The 1,605-nt window shown below is 21.7% G+C and overlaps 1 protein-coding gene across 1 annotated transcript; it reads left to right on the top strand.

Annotated features, from left to right (window-relative positions):
* The first annotated feature begins 926 nt into the window (after positions 1–926).
* LOC149894427 (uncharacterized) lies at positions 927–1,322 on the top strand. Its single transcript, XM_090065403.1, has one exon. The coding sequence runs from the start codon at positions 945–947 to the stop codon at positions 1,245–1,247; it is 303 nt and encodes a 100-aa protein (XP_089921529.1). The 5' UTR covers positions 927–944; the 3' UTR covers positions 1,248–1,322.
* The last annotated feature ends 283 nt before the right edge of the window (positions 1,323–1,605 follow it).

Below are 1,605 nucleotides of genomic sequence, written 5' to 3'. Positions count from 1 at the left end.
AAAACAAAAATTGATTGCATAATTTAGGCAGTTTAAGGCGAGACATCAATGAAGTGGTGAAAATATGAAGCAACAAATGACAAATAAATTTTTGACAATTGATAATCTCAATAATAAATTTATTCAGCTTTAGCTTTTATTCTAATTCAAAAAAGTAAGATGTCCATAATCAGATTGCCCTTAACATTCCACTTCTAACAGCAACTAAGGAATGACTTCTTGAATAACTACTTTTGATTATAAGACTTGCTTTAATTTGTTGCTAAATAAATTTTTTAAATGCTTTAGTTATTGTTTCGATTATTTTCTTTCAAAGTTAATTTTTATCTAGTATTCCACAGATGTTTTATGATAGGATAACTTAGTATGTAATGATGGCTTCATAATTTCACCTCCATTATAGCTCTGCGATCTATGCGTATTGACGGATTTTGTTTTCCACAAATCATAAGGACAGCTATGTACGTGTGTACGTCGTTGCAAAAGATAATTTAAAAATAAAAACACACTTTAGATTTTGTTGAATTTTTTTCATTAATACAATATATATTTCTAATAGTTTTATTATATATATATATATATATATATATATATATATATATATATATATATATATATATATATATATATATATATATATATATATATAATAAAACTATTAGAATATTATATATATATATATATATATATATATATATATGTTATATATATATATATATATATATATATATATATATATATATATATATATATATATATGTATATATATAGTATTTTAGAAATTATGTTAATATTTCCAGTAAGACTGCTCAATACAGCTTAGAATAAGTAGAGCGAATATATTACATATATATATATATATATATATATATATATATATATATATATATATATATATATATATATATATATATATATATATTAGTGTTTCTTTAAATAAAAGCATGATTATGAACCGAATTATGTTGCTGAATCGGCTAAGACCACTCAAAATTCAGTCCCTTCGTAATGATAGCATATTTACAAAGTATAGGGAACCACCCAATGGATTTTTGTTCAATCGAAAGCCATTAAAACCTGGAGAAAGAAGAAAGTTAGAGACATGGGAAGTGATATGGTATACAGGATGGGGTACTTGTATAGTTATTTATTTGGTAGGAAGTTACTATCGCCCAAATGATAATATCTTAGAATGGGCTACAAAGGAAGCAGAAAAACGCATAGCTGAAATAGAAAACAGTAAATAATCTGAAACTGAAAAAGATATGTTGTATATATGCTTTTTTTGTATGAATGCTATATTGAAGTATGAAAATATTTGATTTTTCTGCTTTTTTTAATTTATAAATTTTATATGCTCTCTGTTTGTTAACAATAGGGGTTCTGTATCATTTTTATCATTTTTACATTGTTCTATTAAGAATTGGGTGTTTTTTTTAATCATTAATCTATATTCATATATATATATATATATATATATATATATATATATATATATATATATATATATATATATATATATATATATATATATATATATATAAATATATATATGCACACATGTACATATATACATATACGTATTTAATAAAGGCATGATTATAT

This window comes from Hydra viridissima, unplaced genomic scaffold (genome assembly GCF_058129835.1).
Source record: "Hydra viridissima isolate aposymbiotic clone 2 unplaced genomic scaffold, HvirCarnegie_v1 scaffold_1, whole genome shotgun sequence".
NCBI classification, from domain to species: domain Eukaryota; kingdom Metazoa; phylum Cnidaria; class Hydrozoa; order Anthoathecata; family Hydridae; genus Hydra; species Hydra viridissima.
Note: the sequence above shows the minus strand (reverse complement) of the source record. Positions and strands in the feature narration are given on the sequence as shown.